The 20713-nt window shown below is 34.7% G+C and overlaps 1 protein-coding gene across 23 annotated transcripts in view; it reads right to left on the bottom strand.

The window, feature by feature from the left end:
* LCORL (ligand dependent nuclear receptor corepressor like) overlaps nt 1-20713 on the bottom strand; it is a 185035-nt gene that overhangs the window by 93731 nt on the left and 70591 nt on the right. Inside the window, exon 5 of one of the 23 annotated variants that reach the window (XM_082391850.1) lies at nt 20649-20695. The exons of the other annotated variants lie outside the window; for them this stretch is intronic. Within the exon in view, the coding sequence (XP_082247976.1) occupies nt 20649-20695 (47 nt within the window). The remainder of the gene's footprint in view (nt 1-20648; nt 20696-20713) is intronic. 23 annotated transcript variants of the gene reach the window in all.

The raw sequence follows: 20713 nt of genomic DNA, 5'->3' as shown, positions 1-20713 counted from the left end.
AAAATGAATTAATCCAAATTTTAGAACACAGTTTAACTGTAGTTGCAGAACAACAGAAATGGAGTGGAATTAAGTCTAGGAACACAGTAATTGAAAATGAATCTTGGAAGCGAATCCTCTGAAAGTCTACTACACATGACTAGGTAATATAAAAACATGGCCACTGATGGATCTCTGATTTGTCCATAAATACATGCATTAATCTTAATTTGTAAGAGTAAACTATGGTCATTTACACCTTGGGAAACACTGGACGATATATAGCACAGTGATTTCCAATCTTTCATAATTTAATTCCCTGTTTAATTTAATTAAAAGACATGCCAGTAAGAGGTAAGTTGTTTTGTCTGGCAAATTTTATGAAGAAAAAGTAATATCAATTTGAACCAAATATAAAGAAAATTTTTTTTGTTTGGTTTACAGTCTTATTACAAGTAAATATATGACTTTTTTCTGGCTTTTTGAAATGTCAAAAATAGCTTCTGTACTTTTTACCAACTTTGAGGACTACTAGACTTCAGGATCTACCAGGTGAGACAAAATCTAATCCAATCTCATAACTTTACAGAAAAGGTAGCAAAAATTTTACATTATTTTGTAATCTTTCATAATTCATTACATAAATTTTATAATAGCTCATAGTTTACATATAGGGTTAAGAATTTATAAAATGACACATACTGTATGCCCTTTTAATCCCCCTAACAACTTAGGGTATTCATCCTCCTTTTACACTGGGTCTCCATTCCCTGCACCTATTCCTCAGTGCCAAACTAACATTGTTCTGGGATAACATTCTAATCATTTTAAAGTTTTCAGACAAATTTTGCCAACACTCTATTGCAACTGCTTCTAGCATGCTATAATACATCGCCACTGCTAGATACATTTCAACAAAACAACCTCTAACATCCATACTGTACAAACAATTGGAAAAAATATTTTAAAATCGGGGTCTATTAATAAAGAAATGTTGGGACTTCCCTGGTGGTCCAGTGGGTAAGACTCCAAGCTCTCAATGCAGGAGGCCCGGGTTCGATCCCTGGTCTGGGAACTAGATCCTGCATGCATGCCGCAACTAAGAGTTCGCATGCCACAACTAAGAAGTCCACATGCCGGAATGAAGATCCCACATGCTACAACTAAGACCCAGCCAATAAATAAATAAATGTTATCGTCTGCAATCACTGAACTATATTACCAGGAAAAGAAAATTCCTCAATATAAAGAGTAGTATTAATATATCTAACTTTTTAAAGCATTTGTAAGAAAAGAATCTAAGAAGAACATGGGCTAACTGAATCTTCCAAATTTAAAAAAACACCTGATTTTCATTAATAATTTCATCCTTACTTTACTGAAAATCTCTTGTGATAGAGGCAATAAATGGAAAACCTTACAGACTTGGATTTCTTCTCCTTTTCCTCATCATTCTCTAGAGAAAGATATGAGCAAGTATGACACTTGGCACACCAGAGGCCAAATGGCAGCACACTCTCCTGCCTCCACAATTAAGAGGTACAGCTAAACCATATAAAAAGAAAATTCCTAAGTCATTATATTAACTATCAATTTATCAATTGATAAGACTAGTTACATTTTTCTCAAAAAGAGGAACTAAACCGTGTAGAAGTGGAACAAAGTCTGCTCTGTCTAGTTTTATCTAGCATAGAAGCAGCCAGGAGAGTCATTTGACCTGGGCCTCACATTTGCAAATTGGCTACATATTTATGATTTTAGTATCATCTTCAAGTGAGGTTATATACTTATATGTGGCAGGACTAAAAAAAAAAAAAAAGGCCTACAACTTCAAATTTCCATCCCTCTACTGGACTTCCTGGATATTACAAATTAATACCTTTTGTAGATCTAATAATGATCTTGTAAATACAATTTTATTTCATGTTTTAAATGTGTTTAAAGCTTAATCTGTTAGACAAAACATTTAAAATATACAACAGTTTGTAAAGCCCACTTCAAAAAGGTAAAGTTGCCAAGCCTCTTTCAAGTTTTCAGAGATCCCCTTTCAATATTTGTAGTTTTCGTCTTGGCTTAGTTTCATCTTATGTGTCTAGTTAAATTAGCTACCACATGGAGGATATCAAAACTATGTCTTCTACCTCACAAGGCTGAACAAATTAGGAGGTATATAGGCACTTCAACAAGGTTAAAGCCCTATTCAACAAACACAAAACATTACTAATCATCTTATAAAAGACTTGTATCCAGAATTTATAAAGAATACATAAGTCAACAGTAGAAAGCAAACAACCCTACTAAAAATGGGCAAACGAATTGAACAGATCTCTAAAAAAGAAGACCTACAAACTGCCTATAAGAACTTGAAAAAGCACTCAACATTATTAGTTATGAGGAAAATATAATTTAAAGCAAAATGAGATACCATTTCACACCTACCAGAATAGCTAGTAACAAAGATGGATAACAGTAGTTACTGACAGGGATCTGGAGCAACTAGAACTCTCATGCATTTCTAATGAGTCTGTGAAATGATAAATTTGGGAGAATGATCTGTCAGTTTCTAATATATTTTAAATATACATTGATGCTATGACCCAGCAATTCTACTCTTATGGATTTTCCCAAGAGAAATGAAACAGATGTCCAAAAGGCATAAGAATGTTCATAGCAGCCTTATTAATAATCCCTAGTGACTTACTAATAATCGCTTTCAGAGGAGGTTGTAAGAAAGAACAAAGAATCAAAAGTGATTCTTGTATTTTAATACTGAGTGAGAGGGAAGGTGTCAATGGCACTAATTAATGAGGAACATAAGAAAATGAACAGGCTTAAAAAGGAAAATAAGTTTAGATTCACTGAGCTTAAAATTCTTCCATAATATATATGTGGAGATGTCTAGAAAACAGCATGGAACTTGGAGGCTGTGGCTCATCAAAACAGAGGTTAAGAGTGGAAGCCAGGAGACTGGATGAGGTTTTTTTGGGGGGCACAGTCAGGGAAATACATGTATGTACATAAATATACATATGAATGTATATATAACTCTAAGGACACAGTCCTTAAGGTATAACATTCTGGGGACAGCATGAAGATCAAATAGTAAAGGAGGCAGACAGGATTCTTAACCCTTTTTGTGCAAGAATTCCTTTGGCAGTGTGGTGAAGACTATGGTGGTCTCCTTCTCAGAATCATGTTTTAAATGCACAAATTTGTAGGATTACAAAAGAAACCAACTATACTGAAAGACAATTTAAAAAAATTTTAAGTTGAGATATAGTAATATATTACTTTTTCTTAATGCATTAAAATATAAGATCTAGTAGTAAGTCTAATATCTACCACAATTCCAAAGTAGTGAGAATATAAACAATAATTATGTGATATGAAAATATCTATGATTTTTATTGCTAGAACAGGTATTATTAACACTACTGTTGTTTGTTATCAGCATTTATATTTGAAGGAAATGTTAAACTTCAGCTAGGGGTTAGTGAAAATAAAGATGTCATTTTTTTCCCCCATTCAAGTTCATGAACCCATGAAATCCTGTCCATGAACTTTTTGGGGAATATCCCTGGTTAAGAACACTTGAACTAGAAAGTAAAATTAAAGAGACATAAAAACTCGATAAAACAATATCATGGAAATTACAGCAGCAAAATAGAATATGTTAATTTTAAACTGCAATGATAAAATACTATATCCCCTGCTTCATTTCTTACAATTGTCAAGTAGAACAAGATACAAAGGCCAGAGAACAGCATGTTAAGCAAAGAAAGGTGGAAAAGATTCAGAGGTTTCTGAATATTTTCAGAGAAAGAAAAGAAATCACAACTGTATTTAAACTAATTTTTAAAAATTTATCCCCATTAGGAATCACTTGATAACCACTATAACCATAGACTGCCAATACAAGGATCATTCTATGTCTCATACATTCCACTCCCAACCTGCTTCATCCAGCTTCTACTTCTTATACGATCTACTGATACACTCTGCCATGCAAGCCAGGGTCAGAACAGATGAATAATAATGGCACAAGTCCTTCAGTTGGCCTAACTGCTACCCTAGAGATACAAAACAATTCATTATACTGAACAGGAGGGGTAAACCATTTTCCTCTTAGAGAGACGCAGTCAGGCAAGTTACGCTAGATACATAATCTCAATGCTTATGTCTCTCTACACAATAGTCTGTGTTGTAGTGAAAATTTGACTAGAAATTATTTGGAATGCTGAGTCATCTCCCATGACAAACTATCTTTTTTTCTGCCTCGTCAGCAGCTATGGCACTTGCTATTAAGTACTATCAATCTCTGACCCAAAAAAGTAGTTGTTTAGACAATGCCTTATTCCTATCAAAGTCACCGTCAACAGAGCTTAGAAGTTACTGTCCAGAGGCTATTATTACAGGGGAATTATGGCTGAGTGTGCCACAGTGTTTGTAGAACATATCCACTTGTAGATATACTACCCACTATAATCAATGTGGCACACATACGAACATCTCCAGAGAAGCTTTTAGGTCTGCTAAAGCTGGGGCATTCCTGAGAACAAACAGAAAACAAAATAAAGGTGTTAAAAACCAGACTCCCTACCAAAGAAAATCTAATACTTTAATTTAACAATATAGCAAAGCCCAAATAAGGCTGTAAAAATTCTATTCTAAATGAGTTAAGTTTGATAAGGACTACAGTAGGATCAAGATCATGGAGAATATCTTCTTGCTATAGTAACAGGCAGAAAGGTAAACTGAGGAATGAGGGCTTAATATTCAACTCGCAAGGCTAATACTATTGCTCTGTCTTGCCTACTGAATATGAGCCATAAAAGCTCCTCCCAAATGTTGCTTTCTTACTTTCTTACTTTTAATTTTAAATGGAATGAGTCTCTAAACAAAATGCAAATAAATTACTAATAACAAGCATTAAAATTTTTTTATCTAGAAAATAACAGGATAGCTACAGAGGCACAGAGCTATCTTTTAACTAAAGATCTCCCTTCATTGTTATAACTAAAGTTATTAAAAATCATTTACCAAGACTCTAAAATAACTATGATACTTGCTCAGGGTAATAAAAGAGACACTAAGGGAAAATACATAGTTTCTGCTCTCTATGAGTTAGCAATCCAGTATGGAAGGATAAAATGTAAAGATTGTATACTTCTTGGAGGAGTATCTTGAGGCTCATTTGGTCTTCGATTTCAACATTCCTGAGTAGGGTACACCAGGTTTAAGTCAACAAGAGAATCAAGAGCACATGAACTACTCTCTCTATTCTATCTCTACTGTATCCTATTATTAACATGCCAGTGTCCTCCTTGAGACTAAGCACTGTATCTTACTCATGTACCTACTCAGGGATCTACAATGGTACCACAACACGGTAACTCAATAAATTTCATAAATAAACGATTCTTCACACTTCAAAGGGAATAAAGGGCAGCATTAACAGCTGAGCAATAAGTTAAACTTTTTTGGTTTTGGTTTTGGTTTTCTTATTTTTTTTACAGGGCATAGAAAAACAAGAATGAGAAGACATTCCTTTACTCTCTCACACTTTACACAAAAGGTTTCTGAACAGTCACTGAAAGGAATTATTAGAGAAAAATGATTTTTTTTTTCTGGAAGTCTTATGAGCTAGTTGGTTCAAAGGCAGAAAAGAATGCAGACTTAGACATTGCTTATGTTGCTTTCACTTTGGTTGACTATGTCACTACTGATCATGCACTGCAAAGGATAAATATAAAATCAAGGATCAAATGAGTGGACATGGACTTCCTGAAGCTTCTTTTTATTCCACAGATTTGACTGTCTCAACTGCCCATGTAAAATGAGGAATCTGCCAGATGAGAGGAACATGGAGAACACATAACCATAGGATCTCTGCCTTTTATAACATTTTAGGTTTTTTTGGGCAGGGGAGGAGCTAAGGGATAGCTGCACCCCAGTTATACTTCCGAGTTTCATTTCTTAAAGCCTACCTGAGGCTTTACTAAAAGTCATGGTCTACCACAGCTTAATGCAGCTATTTAATCCTTTTGCCCCTCCTTACCCTTCCTGCTTCTCCTGTTTTTTTGCCTCTTTAAAGCCATGATCTGACCATGGTATTTGTGAATCTCCCAGCCTTGTTAAAGCCAAAGTCCAACTCCCCTGTGACTACAACTTTCCCTGTTAGGCTTTTTAGCAATTAAATGTTCTTTCTAAGTTCAGCTCATCAATTTTGGACTTTGGAAGAATCAGTCTCTAAAGTATGCCTTTAGAGCAGAGTTCTTCAAATTCTGTTGGATATTCACTCATCAACTAACAAAACTGAGAATGCACGTTACAAATATGTGTATTTTTCATTTTTATTATCTATTTTTATTTTATCTATTGTATCTATTTTTTATTATCTATTTCATTTGTATTATCTATTTTTCAGACTTAATTCAGATAAAACTACATAGTAGAATATGTATATCCATTTAACTGGCCATATAAACTATAATATATCACAACACTCAGAATGCAAACCAAAGAATAAGGGCTCCATTAACAATCCCTCCTTGTCCGAGGGACTGAACTCTCACTCTTCTCCCAAAACACTAGGTCTCCTTTATATGACAAGGGACTTCTGATATAAAGCCCAAGTAAGGGTGCCACTGTTAGTCCATCTGTCAAAGATTAGTGACGGTTAATTTATTTATTTTTATTATGTTTTTAAAAATATTTTAAATTTTAAAGTAATTTTAGACTACAGAAAAGTTTCAAAAGCAGTACAAAGATTTCCTGTATATTCTTTTCCCAGTTTTTTCTTTCTTTTTTTTTTTTTAATTTATTTATTTTATTTATTTATTTTTGGCTGCATTGGGTCTTCATTGCTGTGGGCTCTCTCTAGTTGTGGTGAGCGGGGGCTACTCTTCATTGTGGTGCGCGGGCTTCTCATTGCAGTGGCTTCTCTTGTTCTGGAGCACGGGCTCTAGAGCGCAGGCTCAGTAGTTGCAGCGCATGGGCTTAGTTGCTCCGCGGCATGTGGGATCTTCCCGGACCAGGGCTTGAACCCGTGTCCCTTGCATTGGCAGGCGGATTCCCAACCACTGTGCCACCAGGGAAGCCCTCCCAGTTTTTTCTTAATGTTAACTTCCTATATAACCAATTATCAAAACCCAGAAATTAACATCAGTACAATACTATTAACTAAACTGTAGATTTTATTTGGAATTCATCAGTTTTCCCACTAATGTCCTTTTTCTGTTCTAAAATCCAATCCAGGATCTCACATTGCATTTAATTGCCATGTTTCTCCTTAGTCTCCTTTAATCAATGAAAGTTCCTCAGTCTTTCCTTTCATGATATTAGACATTTTGGATGAGTACCAAACAGTCATTTGGGAGAATGTTCCTCAGTATATCTGATGCTTTCTCATGATTAGTTCAAAGTTATGCATTTTTGGCGAGAATACTACAGAAGTGATGTGCATTTCTCAGTGCACCATATCAGTGTACCAATAAGACTGGATATTTGTTACTACTGGTGATGCTACCCTGGATCACTTGGTTAAGTTGGTGTCTGCTGGGTTTCTCGACTGCAGAACTACTCTTTCTCTCTTTGTAATTAATATATTGGGGAAGATACTTTTAGAATATGCACATACTCTGATTCTCATCAAACTTTTGCCCACTGATTTAAGCACTCATTGCTGGATGTAATAATTGTGACTGTGGTGTTCTAAGGGTGATTTTCATTTCCTCCATTCCTTCTACATTTTAAAATTGGAATTCTTCTGTAAGATAGAGCTGTCCCTTCTTCCTTATTTATTTTACATCAATATGAAAAAATGGATATTGATTTTATTCTATGGGTTATCTTATTTATTTTTTTGCTCAAATTGTTCCAGCTTTGGCCATCAGCAGTTCTTTCAGGTTGGCACCTGTGTCCTACCAATCTACCTTTTTTTGAGACTTCCTTACTTTCTGGCACCACAAAATGCTCCAAATTCATTTTATACTTTCCCAGCCCCAGCCATGGAAGCAACCACTTCTCCAAGGAGCCTTGGTTCCCTTTATTGGAGAAGTCTTATTTTATCAAGGATGTACATCAATGGAAATAGAATTCCTGCACTCCAGTGGATCACCTTACTTAATCTCTGACTACATGCACACGTGATTTTGGACAGCACCATTTTACAGCACTGGCTCCATGATGGTAATTTTTTTTTTCTTCTTTTTTTTGGTCTAACAAAATATTCAACAACAATGAAGGAATGTTCTCTATTAATAGTCCAAAACATTTCCAGGGTTAACAAGGATTAAGTCAAAGAAATGCATGTAACAGGAAGAATCACAGACTCGTCAATATTATCCATAGTTTTATCTCTATAACCTTCTAGACACATGTAAGGCCTGCAACTCTGGAACTCCAATAACTCCAACAAACGACAATGCCAGAGGTACATAAACATACCCTAATCTAGGTAGGCAGTGACCATGACTCCACCAAAGAGTAAGTGCTTCTTTTACAAACAAACCTCAACAACATCAACCAGTACTGCCAGAACAATAAGTGTGCTTTTTAGAAAAACAAAAATGGATAAAGACTCCCATGAAAAAAATTACCATCATTTAACATGAGCTCACAGATGGTTTTGTAGAACTCTAGAGTATTTTAAGTTGAAAAATGAAGTATGTGCAAAGTAAATCAGGAGCCACTAGGCCATACCATACCCAAAAGGCTCTGGAGTTCAAATAATAGCAGAATATTAGAGCATATGATCAGACTCACTAGAATATTTGGCTAGTATCATGGTTCCAGTTGCTCATTAGAAACACTGGTAGCCTAACTTAGTGTATTTAAGACAGAAGCAACCCTAAGGCAGGTCACTTTAACATGCTGCTGGCTTAAATAAAAAAATAAATTTTCTTAAATACATATAAAAGTATTTTAACATTTCTAGTTACTATAATGTATACTCTTCATTACCCATATCTAAAGAAGTAAAAGGGGCTTCCCTGGTGGTGCAGTGGCTAAGAATCTGCCTGCCAATGCAGGGGACACGGGTTCGAGCCCTGGTCTGGGAAGATCCCACATGCCGCGCAGCAACTAAGCCCGTGAGCCACAACTACTGAGCCTGCGCGTCTGGAGCCTGTGCTCCGCAACGGGAGAGGCTGCGACAGTGAGAGGCCCGCGCACTGCGATGAAGAGTGGCCCCCGCTCGCTGCAACTGGAGAAAGCCCTCGCACAGAAACGAAGACCCAACACAGCCAAAAATAAATATAAATAAATAAATTTTAAAAAAATAAATAAATAAAAAATAAAGAAGCAAAAAGTAATCTAAAATAATAAATAGTTCCCAAATAATCTATATTTTGCTGTAGAAAATGTGACCTTTCATTATACAAATATATTCATACAAGATTTTCACTCTGTTATTAGTTAATATTTTAAAATTAGCTTTGGTTCTCTGATTAATCAGAACATGAAGGGAATATGAAAAATGGCTAGCAGGATTAGCCGACTTTTCAAACTATCCATGCTGAAATTTTACTTCAAAGTGTCTCACATGATTATTGAAGGCTGACTGGTGTATATGCCTGTACAATAATTTTTTTCAAATATTCCTTTACCTTTGTTTCACTTCCTTAATGCTACATAGGCTAACAATATATCAACACACTTTAGCAAAAATTTTCCCATTTTATCAACTAAGAAACCAAAGCACAAAAGTGACTTATTTGTATAAAATAAACACAAAGAATGTTATAATTTGTATTCTGTTTACCTGACAATTCTACTCCCCCAAAGTACCCAAAGAGTACTATTGATATATTTACTGCTGACAGTTCTGAAGTATTACTACTCACTTTTGAGACTGTATGATGCCTTACACCCTGATGTTAGTTATTAATTCATGGGCTCCTAAGGACAATCTTCTTAATGATTACAAGATTTAATTTGAGAACTAAACCCTATGTGATCTTCCTTTTTTGATTTAGTGTGATTCCAAGTAACTGATGATAATGATAATAAATAACAGTAGCAGCAGTTTTAGATTACTGAGTCCTTACATTATCTCTTCTTCCCACCCCTCCCCAACTTTACTGAGGTATAATTGGTACCCAAGAAAAACTGCACATAAATAATGTATACAATTTGGTCAGTTTGGATGCATTATCTCTTCTAATCATCACAATAATCCTCTTAAAAATGCCACAATTATTCCCATTATATAGAAATGGAAACTAGTCTTAAGGAGGTTAAAAAGTTTGCCTAAGGTCATGCAAGGCTGAGTAAGTAGTAGAACCAGGACTAGAACCCAGGTCTAATCCAAAATCTGACCTCTTAACTACTATGCCATACTATGATTAGAGCAGGTCATTTACATGCTGGTGCCTAGATTTCTCGTACACTCAAAAGCAAAAAAAAAAAATTAGTGTAATCCACCATAAGGCTACTCTTCACTGGATGCCTCGTATACATATGGCACTAAGCTGCATGTTTCATTTACATTATATTAATCTTCACAATAATATCACTAAGTTAAGTATCTTGCCCAATATCACAGCTTTTTAATTAAAAAACAAACAAAACAGCAAGCAACCCATCTAGGTTTGACTCCATAGCCCATATTCTTTTTTCCACCAGAAGCTACTACTGAACACACAGCATACCTATCAAACTAAAATCTAAACTAGTATCTTTTGTTTTAATAACACTATTTTTTGGTGGGTGAGGGTAGACAACAGAGTATAAGCATCCACAATTATTATGCCTCTTGCGCATATGAGAAAACTAAGTCACATAAAAGGGTAAGTAGTTTATCAGAACTATATAACTAATGTATGGTAGGGCAAGATTTGAATCCATATATGTTTCATGGTAAAACTTATGCTTTGCCCTTTCTACTGAAGATAGAAACATTTTAGAAGACTTCACTCAAAACACTTTAAGGGGGAAAACACACACACATACAAATATTTATCCATATGGAGAAATGTTGGGGGTGATCGCTGCTTGGTAATAACAAATCAATGAGTTCTAATCAATAGAACAGTCTGAGTAGGCTGTGAATATAATGGACAACTAGCCAACAGCAAATAGTAAACTGTAACTGACAGTTCATCATTACATGTAAATTTAAAATGGTGAGATGCTAATTTATAAAACTAATTTATCACATTTCACAAGTACAGTATCTGATCAAATCCTCTGCTAGAATCCTAGACTCCTTATATCTTAGTAAGAGAAATTCAGAAAGAATTAATCAGCCACTGAGGTTCCAAAGTGCCAGAGAGAATAAGTAATTATTCAAAAGAGAATTATAACTATATCATATTAAATGAGATAGAGAGGAGAGTTCATGTGTTAGAGCACATTTAACAAAGTTTTTTTTCTACAAAAATTGCACTAAAAAAAGATCTTTATGTGAGATTAAGAAACTGAAAATATCAGACTCAAAATTATGGCAAGACAGAACTTCAACCTTTTATTAAAAAGTTGAGGTGGTAGATTGATTCAGTGGCTGGCTTATAACTCAGGTGTTTTTTACACTATATCATTCACAAAACCACAGTATATGAAGAAAATTGTCTGGAAAAAAAAAAACAAAACAGCTGACTAGTAACATACCCCTCCCTCTCCCTTATTATTTCAGTTCAGGACACATGAACTATTTCAGTCTTTAGCTAATGTTCTTGGCCATTAAGTTTTCTTTCTTTCCTCAAAAGGTCCTGATCTTGAGATTCTAACACCACCCAATTCAGTATATTGGGCTGTCTTAAATTTGCAGGCAGACTACAATCAGGTTTAAAGTCTTACAGCTAAAATACCAAGAGGAAACATATTTTTAAGAATTCTGGATTAGAGTTTTTAGACGTATTATTTACAATGACAATGAAAACTTTCTATATGTATGCTTTAAAAGTACATCTTAAAAAGAAACTAAGCAAAAGAATTGTCATAGTAGTTTTTACTCTAAAGTCATCTAACAACCTGCTGTTTTTAGGTATATAATAAGACATAACCACTGTTTTAAAAGCATACAAACTAACAAATATTGTGGTTTAATTTAAAAAATTTAAAATAACATGAAGAAATTGAAACTTAGCGACAAAATTTAAAAAGAAAAAAATCAGAGAAAAGCAGACCTCTAAGAAATGTAGGCCTTCCAAGAAGTTTTAAAAAAACACAAACCCTTATTTTCACAGTATCGAACAAACACACACAACTTGCGGCAGGAGGACTGAATGAAACGTATAAACATCAGTTCTCATAAAAAAACAAAAAACAAAAAAACCCCTCATCTTAGAAACATAGTATTTCATAGAGCAAAATTTTAAGACACCTGAATATATAGCAACTGAAAGCAGGAACCTGCTTTTGCCTTGTCTTTTGAGCAGGCTTATCCTGTGTTTGCTTGGCCCCTTACCTACACCCCTGAACCACACTGCTACATGGTACCCCAAAATTTGTTCAGCAGCCGAGCCATGTTATTCTACCACACACGCATGTAGGCAGTGTTCTCACGTTAACCCTAAAATGCATAATTATACATAAATTGAGCAGCAAATATATATTACATGTATATTACATGTTGAAGAGTATCTTCTATGATTTTGATTTATGTCTTTGACCAAAACTCTATTCAAAAAACTAAGAAATGTTTATAAGGAATTGGAAAGATAAAAATTATTAAGATAGTCTTTGCCTCCAAGGAGTTCAAAATCTACTAAAATCAATACTCTTGGAGGGATATGATGGAATAATACTTAAAATTGACAAAGAAGGTAGAAATCATTTCACAGAATCAAAATTATCCTTAAAAATCTCTTAAACAGCCCACCAGTACAGTGTATACTTATGGTCTGCAGTCTCATACATTATTATGTATTATGAAACACACATTTTTTTAACATGAGAATCATGCTCTATTTGCAGAGATGCTTTAAAGTACAGGAAGTGTGTAGAAACTGAAAGCTATTAAAAAAACAGTAAATTTGCTTATCTCCCATCTCATGGCCCCTATGGGGGGACCAAGGGACGCCACAGGTATTCTGACAAAGTAGAACAGTGGACAGATACCCACATGACACAGATTTTTATTTTTCACACTTGGCATGAAATATCTGCTGTGGGATGCTGATGCATTTGACACTTCTAGAAGTAGGACGTATGAAAGTGTTTTGATAAAAAGATACTCTCAGTCAATCAGGCTTGGGAAAAAGTATCACAATAAACAATGAATGGAGTATGAACAAACCTAGCATATTCCTCTGTTAACTTCAAGGAGTTAAAAGAAATGTTGACTATAAAGCAAAAAGTCTTACATCTTGCTAAGGAGGCTGGGTTTAATGAAGTGGACCATGGAAATGTTAACTGTTAACATCACATAGTGAAGAGTTTATGATTAGAAAATCTTTCAACTTGATGCTCATCATTTGTCAGGCAAAGATAAAGGAGTCACAAATACTTGACACCAAATCTTTAAAAAAAATTTTAGATCATGCAGATAAAATGTCTGTTCACACAAGTGAGTCTGATCATGATATGAGAAGACTCCACACATTAAAGGGCGACCAGGAGCTGAAAAACTACAAGTGAAGGGAACTTAAATAGTTCATCCACTTTTAAAAGAAGTTTTTAAAAAAATCCCACTGCCTTTTCTGTGGCTTCAGCTGATGCTTCAGCTAAGCTAGTTCCATGGATTCAGACATGGATGAACCTTAGGCATTTAATTCACCTGTTCACTACTTCACCAGCTCACTACTCATCACCAAACAGCAACAGGAACTAAGCCTCCATCTCTTTTATTACCATCAAACTTCATGCAGGCAACTCTTTAATCCATTAATTAAACATTTTAAAAATGCTTTTTTGATAATTTTACTAAGTACTATTAATAATCATTAACTATCTTACATTATTTAATCAGTTGTTTACATTGTAGTACATGTTGCTTGGTCAAGTTATTTAACTGTTACTTCTTTGTATGTAAGTAAAGGAACAGAGTTAAGTAATCTCCAAATCCCCTATCTGCTTTTAAATGCTGTAATTTTAGCTTGGTCTTAAAAGGAAAATAATCTGTAAAACTGAGGAATGGGAGTGGCGATCACCTCCTACATGCCTGATCTATAATTTTTCAAAACTGATATTAGCTTTAACTCCTGAAATGTATTTCCCCCAGGTTTTCTGTAGTTTGAGTTTGATACCCTATTGTTTTTCTTTTTAGCGTTTGCTCAAATGTTATTTGACTACCCTTTGTAAGTCTGCAATTCCCACCTCTACCCTGGCATTCCCTAAGCTCCTTCCCCTGCTTTGCCTCCATAGCACCTATATATATATTTATATCCAGCATGTGTGTAAGGTGTGTGTGTGTGTGTGTGTGTGTGTGTGTGTGTGCGCGTGCACACATTCACATTCAACCACAAACAGAATTTACTTGCTTACTGTCTGCTTCCCCTCACTAGCACATAGAAGACAGGGATGTTTTCTGCCTTTTTTCCACTAGTATGGTACCTGGCATATAGAAGGAAACTTAGTGGAACTTTGTTGAATGAATTAACTTCTCTAACCATGGACAAGAAATACGTTTTATAAAGGCCAACATGCTAGTCTTGCTCTGGGGAAAGTCATACTCAGGGAAAGAAAGAAGTAAATTAGCAGGATTTTATGAAAGAACACATAGGTGATGACACAGGTGGTGAATTCATGAGTTACTCAAGAAAATCAGAAAAATATTCTAAAAAGATTTTTAAATGATAAATTAATACGAAACAGTTAAATAGCACGTAGTAACTGTCTATTACTTCCACAAAAAAGTGCTTTTTCCAATTCAGTAATCATTATTTTGAACAGCATATATAGATTACTACATTTATTCACATACAGGCTAATTTCACTATCTGCCGTATTAGAGACAGCACAGGGAAGAAATACTACCCAGGGACAGACGGTAATTCAAAAAATAGGGCCCCAAATAGAATTATATCTCTTCTGAGAATTAGGTCTTCCCTCTCACCTAATAGACTACACTTTCTCAACTGAATTAGAATATGCAAAGAAATAATTTAGACAAACTTCTAAAGAATTATATAAAGATAAATGAAAGAACCACTGCTTCCCCAAAATTTAAATTATGTCCTCAAAAGGTTATCAGAGTTGTGTAAAACCATTGAAAGAATAATTCAATGACTAAACATTTCTGAAAGGAATTTAGAATCACTTATATTTTCATTATTTGGGCTGATTCCTAGAACATCTTAGAATATTGGAACTTTCTTATCACATGCAAGGACTCATTAAAGACTTTGCTAAAAGATCTAGCATACTACAGCTATAAGTAACATTTGTAAAAAACTGGATAGACAATCATGATTTCAAAGCACTACTATTGATCTTTAAAATATTCCTCTTCTACATGCACTCAATTAAGTTGCTGAGTTTTAACTGTACCGGGTATAATTCTAGGTGCTGAGGATATAGCAAAATAGACAAAATCCCTGTCTTATTGTTCTTATATTCTAGAAGTGGCAGATAACAAACAGATATTAAAAGAGGAGTCAGGGAAACAAACAAACAGACAAATGAAAAGGAGAATGATGGGAAAGAGACTGACTGAAAGAATTATCATAAATAGGGTGGCTGGGGCAATGAGTGGTCAGGCCAGGGTAATGTGTGGTAATATGAAGAAGTGCAATGCTCAGATGCAAACAAGGATTCCAGACAGAGGTAACAGCAACAGCAAGTAGGAAGACCCTGAGATGGGAATAAGGTTAGCACATCTGAGGAAAAGCAAAAAGCCAGAGTCTGCAAAAGAATAAACAATAAGAGATGTGGCTAAAGAGGAGGCAGAAGTAGGCCACATAGATTGAATTTTTGATAGATTTTACTCTCAGTGACATGCAAAGCCATTGGAAGCTTTTGGGTAGAGGAATAATGTCCTGGTTTAGGCTTCAGAAATATCATTTTGCCTTCTGTGTAGAAAAAATGAATTGGTAGGGAAGAGAAAAGTAGAAGAAGAGGCACCAGTTAGGAGGCTCTTTAAGTAGTATATGCCAGAGATGAAGTGCCTTGGATTGGGATGGCAGCTATGGAAATGGTTTGAAGGTAGAACCAATGGGAGTTGATGATAGGTTGAATGTGGGTATAGAGGATACTGAGGAATCAAGAAAAGCTCCTAGCTTGGGGGCTGACCAACTGGGGGCAAGGGTGATACTTTTTACTAAGATAGGAAAGGCTGGGGCAGGGGAAAGTTTGGGGAGAGTAAAATCAAGTGTTCTGTTTTAGATAGGTCATTCTGAGATGCCTATTGAATATTCTACTGAAGAATACCAAGTGGACAGATATAAGAGAGTAAAGCTAGAGAAAAGATTAGGATTAGATATAATCCCATAATATTCAGGTGTCATCAACACATACATTGTAATTAAACCCACTGGATGAAATGATGCCATCAAGTAAGAGAAGGCATATTGAGAAGAAAAGACAACTGAGGACTAACTCCTAGGCTCTTCAATATTTAAAGGTAAAAAAGACAAAAAGCAGCAAGGAGCATGTGAAAGAAGTAATCTGCAAGACGGGGGAAAAAATTAAAAGAATATAATTTCCTAGAAACCAGGATTAAGGAAGTGATCATCCCTATCAAATGATGCTGAAAAGCTGAATAAGGTGAGAACTGATAACTTTCCTCTGAATAGTACAAGATGGAATTACCAATGAAACTGATAAAACAATTTCAGTGGAGTAGTAGAAAAGAAAGTCTAATTGGGATGGGTTGAAAAGAAAAGGGGAGTTGAGAAGTGAAGATGGTAAAAGTACAGAAAATAAATATCTACTATGTGTCAGATGCTTGAGATATCTCAGCAGGCAAAAATACAAAAATCTAATTCTTCATAGTGCTTATATTCTAGCAAAAGGAATAAGACAATGAACAATAAAAATAAAAGAAATAAGTAAATTATATGTTAGATGGTGATTGTGTTACAAAAAGGAAGCATAATTTTTAATTGTGAACTTTTGAGGAGAAGGATATAAAATAACCACCTGTAACAGAGGAAAGGGACTAGGTGAGACTTAGAAAGTCAGCATAATAGGGTGTTTTACTTTAGTCAAGTTCAGCTGTTCCAGGGTAAGTGTGTAAGATATTGAGAATAGGGTTAAAACACAGATAAGGTTCTGACAAGCAAATATGACAAAGGAAAAGAGAAGCAAGGGAGTTAAAATTTTACAGAAAGATGGTTACAGCGATTGAGCACAGTATCTGAGCTGAGTAAGGAGAGACGTGAAGTCGTAAGACAATAACAGTGAGAAGTGGTATGGTCAATAGATTGGGGGTTGCATGGAGGTTAAAAAAAATACTGGGATGACTACTGAAATAAAATGGTAGTAGAAATAGGGATGGCTGAAATTATATTTGTGAGGTGGCAATAGTCTAGGGATGATCATGGGAAAGGTGGTTGGAGTGGAATGGAGGAAAAGATCATTGGAAATGAAGAGGTCAAGTAACTGAGAGGCCAGAATGTAGAACGTAACAACTACACAGAACTTGAAGTCACCAAGAACTAAGATGGGAGGAAGAACGTGAAAAGGCTGGTAGAGGTGTGCAATATGATAATATGGATGGAATATTTAGATATTCCAAACAAGCTCAGGGTTTGGAGTGAGGATGGCAAATAAATGATTGGAAAGCAGCTATAAAGATCTCAGAAGTTGCTTGTTAATTTTATCACCCCCTTATTACATAAAGCAAGGGATTAAAAACATCCAGCAAGGGAAAGGTCTACAAAAGCATCTTTTATGAATATATAGGTTTCACTTAAAGCAATAAAGTAAAGGGAACATTAAGAGAAAAGACTGAGGATATAGGGGATTGCTGATGAAAGACCACAAGTTCCAGAAGACACAGTGGAAAAAAATTGGGTGCTTGTAAAGGTGTAAATGACTGGGTCAAATTAAAGATTAAAAAAGACAAAAGGAGATAAGAATCCATGTGACGATGAATGAATGACCTGATGGTCGGCCTTTAATTCCTGCTATGGATGGTGTTGCAGGCAGAAAGGTGATTTTAACAGAAATGCTTAAAATCTTAAATACAGTTATAATTTTAACTGTGTGTTACAAAAAAATTTTTTTTAAAGTGTGTTCTTAGAATTTTATTCGTATCCTCTACATAGCAAAATAAGAAAAATCTTTTCAAGAACACCTCTGGATTGTGGCTCATAATGTTATGTGGATTATTTTATGACACTAACATACAGTTCCCTGAGAGTTCTAAAAAGGCAGCCCACATATAAAGAGAAAGTCAATGTATGACCACATGTTATCACAAAGGCACATTTGTATAAGAAACGCTTAGGGCCTGAATGAATCAGGTCAAATTTACACAGTCATTCAAGGATACCTGCCTTTAGAGAAAAGCAATCTAAAAGATTAACACTCCTGTTTCTAAGAAATCAAATGTTTTAGTATCAGTCATAATCCAATTAATTAATAAGCAGTATTAATATTTATTTCATGCAATATTATAGAGCTTAAAAATTAAAAGTTTAAAAGGAAAAGGATCTGTGTTCAAAAAAGGCATGAAAAGCTTTATATAAAACCTAGCTATCAATTAATTTAAGGGGGAAAGGTTGGTTAATAGCCGCTTTCAACCATATATCAAGAAGGTCTTCGAAAAGAAAAGGCCAGATAGTAGTTACATGAATGCTCAATGTGTGTGTGTGGGGGTAAAAGATAAAGTAAGAAAAACATTATATTCTGATGAAGGAAGGCTTTATTTTGTTATATACACTTAGCAGTATGATTCATTCAGCTACAATGTGCATACTATCTGTCCAATTTAGTCAAGTAGCCTTCTTTAACTGAAAAATAAAAGATGAGATATCTTCCTGAATCGTAAGCCAGTGATTTACACTGCTTCAGGTGATCAGAGAATGTGAAGCCAAAGTCAAAATAGTTTAGTTCATATCCTATGGGGACAGCTTCAGAAAAGGCATTTTATATCTATATGCCTATGTTTACCCACATTTCAAAACAAATAAACTGACTGATATTCAGGCTATACACAGTAATAAACTTAAGTACAAAGTAGGAAAAGATAAACAATATATACACGCTAAATAATTTTCTTCTTCAAATAAAACAAATAAGTACTAATACCACTGAATATGTAGAGAAACTGGAAGATATATGGACAGTTTATCTTAGTACTCATTCATTCATTCAAAAATATTTATTGAAGATCTAAGATGTGACAAGTACTATTCCAGATACTGAAGATTCTGCAATTAACAAAACAGAAGTCCCTACTATCATGGAGGTTTCATTCTACTCTAGCACTCTAGACAATTGTCTAGGTTAACCTCTAGAAGGAACTCAATTTTGAAACATTTCTAAAGTAAAGAATATACAAAATTAGTTAAAAGTTCACCTCTGCACTAAAATATCCACTCCCCTGACTGTACTTACTCAACCCTACAAGAGTATTTTTGACTGGCTTCTAATTATAAGGGATAGTCCAAACTGTATTTAGATTAAGTAATAAGTTTTCTCCAATTATTAAATCCTATAAGGGAACTAATCACTAAAGCTGTTCATGTTCATATAAAGCAAAGATGGACTGCTCTGTATGTCTCATAGGTCCTCTCTAGCCTGCCTAATTCAATTAAAATAATCCTAATTCTAGGCTGCTAAGTAGTAGACAACAGGAACGATTTTCTATTTAATACTTAGAATCTAAGTGTTCCTCACATAGAACATCTTTGACCTTTTTAAATTTCTTCCAAGGATTCAAACGTTCACAACACAAAACTTCTCTGAGCTTCATTATCTCTGTCTGTTAAAATAACAAGAGTACCTATCTCTTAACAGTGTTTTGGGATTAAATGAGGTAAGTCACAAAACGGGCTTAGTGTTCAATCATAATTGATGACATCAACCATCTTAATTATCCTAAGTGTGAGTTCTCAATAATAGCAGCTTACATCATCAACTTCCATAAAACTATAGTTAAGAAAGATAATAAACAAGCTACAATAAGGATATTAAAAGGTTTCTCTTTGTTTGGGCAAGATGATCACATGCTTATGTTCCTCAAACTAAGCAACAGATTTAAAGTACCAGTAATACTAATGTTACTAATATGCAGCATTCCTAAAAATGACCGACTTTGAGAAATTTTCAGGAATCAAATAAAAACTTCACTAACAAGATGCTTTATTAGCATTTTATTTGCTTCCGAAGACTCGGAAGTATTTCCTATCTTTAAAAACACATTTTTTGCCTTTTATTTCAAAGTAAAGTTAAAAGAACTTACTAAATAAATAAACAAATACACAAACAAAGGAGTTAAGACCATTTAAAGGATACTGTTATTATCTTCTAGACTCATCCTTGTCAGACCATATTGGAAATCTCGAAAATGATTTCATTCAAAGAAATTAAAAACAAACAACAGAAACAAACCCAAGTAAACAAGTAGGAAAGTCCTTATGTTTAATTAAATCTGGAAAGTGATGATGGACTACAAATAAAGAAATTAACAAAGACAAAAATACTGAAGACCTGAAGTAAAGCAAAAATACTACTAATAAGAATCTTTCATTTAAAAACTCTGTGATCCTTCAAAGATCTTGAAGAAAACCAAAAAAATCCCCAAATGGAGAGGTCACTAAATATCCATGAACACTCACCCAACCATTGGTAGGAGACCTCTTGGAGACCCAGATGCTTGAATCAGCTGAAATAGTACCAAGTT

The sequence above is a fragment of the Balaenoptera borealis genome, assembly GCF_965194805.1.
Source record: "Balaenoptera borealis genome assembly, chromosome: 4".
Lineage (NCBI taxonomy): Eukaryota > Metazoa > Chordata > Mammalia > Artiodactyla > Balaenopteridae > Balaenoptera > Balaenoptera borealis.
The sequence above is the reverse complement of the archived record's forward strand: the minus strand, read 5'-3'. Positions and strand labels throughout refer to the sequence as shown.